This window comes from Neopelma chrysocephalum, unplaced genomic scaffold (genome assembly GCF_003984885.1).
Source record: "Neopelma chrysocephalum unplaced genomic scaffold, ASM398488v2 Primary Assembly neopelma1_95490, whole genome shotgun sequence".
NCBI lineage: Eukaryota > Metazoa > Chordata > Aves > Passeriformes > Pipridae > Neopelma > Neopelma chrysocephalum.
The window spans coordinates 1-1,648 of NW_020924162.1; the positions used below are offsets into that span (position 1 = coordinate 1).

General features: G+C 65.4%; 1 protein-coding gene across 1 annotated transcript in view; it reads right to left on the reverse strand.

Annotated features, from left to right (window-relative positions):
- Nucleotides 1-52: 52 nt before the first annotated feature.
- LOC113980874 (glutamate receptor ionotropic, kainate 5-like) overlaps nucleotides 53-1,648 on the reverse strand; it is a gene marked incomplete at its 3' end in the record, with an annotated part of 2,674 nt that continues 1,078 nt past the window's right edge. The window contains exons 2-5 of the mRNA XM_027708095.1: nucleotides 1,426-1,539; nucleotides 1,226-1,335; nucleotides 317-490; nucleotides 53-218 (exon numbers count right to left, since the gene is read on the reverse strand). Coding sequence (XP_027563896.1) covers nucleotides 53-218; nucleotides 317-490; nucleotides 1,226-1,335; nucleotides 1,426-1,539 — 564 coding nt within the window. The remainder of the gene's footprint in view (nucleotides 219-316; nucleotides 491-1,225; nucleotides 1,336-1,425; nucleotides 1,540-1,648) is intronic.

Consider the following 1,648-nt stretch of genomic DNA (forward strand, 5'->3'; position numbering starts at 1 on the left):
GATTGTCTGGTTGGGTCAGTTGGGTCGGTCGTGTCGGCCCCGCCGCCCTCACCTGGAAGAAGGTCATGGTGGACCCGGCGTGGATGGTGCCGTACTCGATGTTGGTCTGGTCGGCCAAGTCATCGGCCGACTCGACGGGCACCTCCATGCGCTGGACGGTGAGGAAGGCCGCCAGGTTGGCCGTGTACGACGAGATGATGATGAGGGTGAAGGCCCACCTGGCGGGACGGCCCCGGCTCAGAAAGGAGGGGGGTTTCTCCGACCCCGGGACCCCCCAACCCTAATGGGGGCCGCGTTCCCCCCCCCGGGGTCTCACCAGACGCCGCTGACGCAGCGGGTGGAGAGGGCGCGCGGCAGGACCTCGGCGCCCTGCTGCAGGAACCCCCCCACCGGGAACCACAGGCTGTTCCCCAGCGTGTACTGGTTCTCCACCAGGTTGTGCCGCTCCCGCAGGCACGGGTGGGGGTTGTACCACTCGTACGGGCTCAGCCTGGGCAAAGGGGGGGACAGGAGGGGAGGTCAGGGACCCCCCGGAACACCCAAAATTGGGGGTGACCCCTCCAGGACCTCCCTGAATCCCCAAAATCGAGGGTGACCCCGTGGGGTGTCCCAGGACCCCCCAGAACCCCCAAAATCGAGGGTGACCCCGCGGGGTGTCCCGGGAGCCCCCAGAACCCCCCAAATTGGGAGTGACCCCGTGGGGTGTCCCGGGACCCCCCAGAACCCCCAAAATCAGGGGTGACCCCACGGGGTGTCCCGGGACCCCCCAAACCCATCATTGAACCCTCCAGGAGCCCCCTGAACCACCCAAAATTGGGGATGACCCCATGGCGTGTCCCAGGACCCCCCCAAACCCCCAAAACTCATCCGTGACCCCTCCAGGACCCCCCAGAACCCCCCAAACCCTTCACTGAACCTTCCAGAACCCCCCAGAACCCCCAAACCCCATCATTGAACACTCCAGGACCTCTCTGAACCCCCAAAATTTGGTATGACCCCACGGGGTGTCCCAGGACCTCCCCGAACCCCAAACCCCAGTTTTGGGGTCCATTTTGGGGTCTCCCCCTCCCCATTTTAGGGGTCTCATTTTCGGCCCCTCCCTGGGACTCGTCCCTCCAAAATCCCCCCCGTTTTTGGGGCCGTATTTCGTGATACCCCCCCCCCAATTTTTGGGGTCCAATTTTAGGTGCCCCCCCAATTTTTGGGGTCCGTTTTGGGGTCTCACCGTGCGGCCAGGAAGAGGACGCAGCTGACGGCCAGGTAGGCCAGGAGCATGAAGAGCCACACGGCCGGCGAGAAGGGGTCTAGGAAGGAGAAATACCCCGGCTTGCGGCCCTGGGGGGACGCGCCGTGAGACCCCCGACGTGGCACCGGCCCCCCAAACCCCCCCAGACCCCCCCTGAGCCCCCCTGGGCCCCCCCGTACCATGTGGACGCGGTAGAGGATGCTGATCCCCAGCGTCATGAAGGGCTTGGAGAAGTCGATGACCTTCTCCCGCTCGGCCGTGATGGTGAAGGCGGCCACGGCCAGGTCGGCTTTCTGGGGCCCGGAAATTGGGGGTTGACCCCCCCCAACAGACACCCCAAAACCCCCTCGAGGTCATAAGACCCCCCAACCCCTCCTTGAACCCCAACCCTCGTCAGAACCC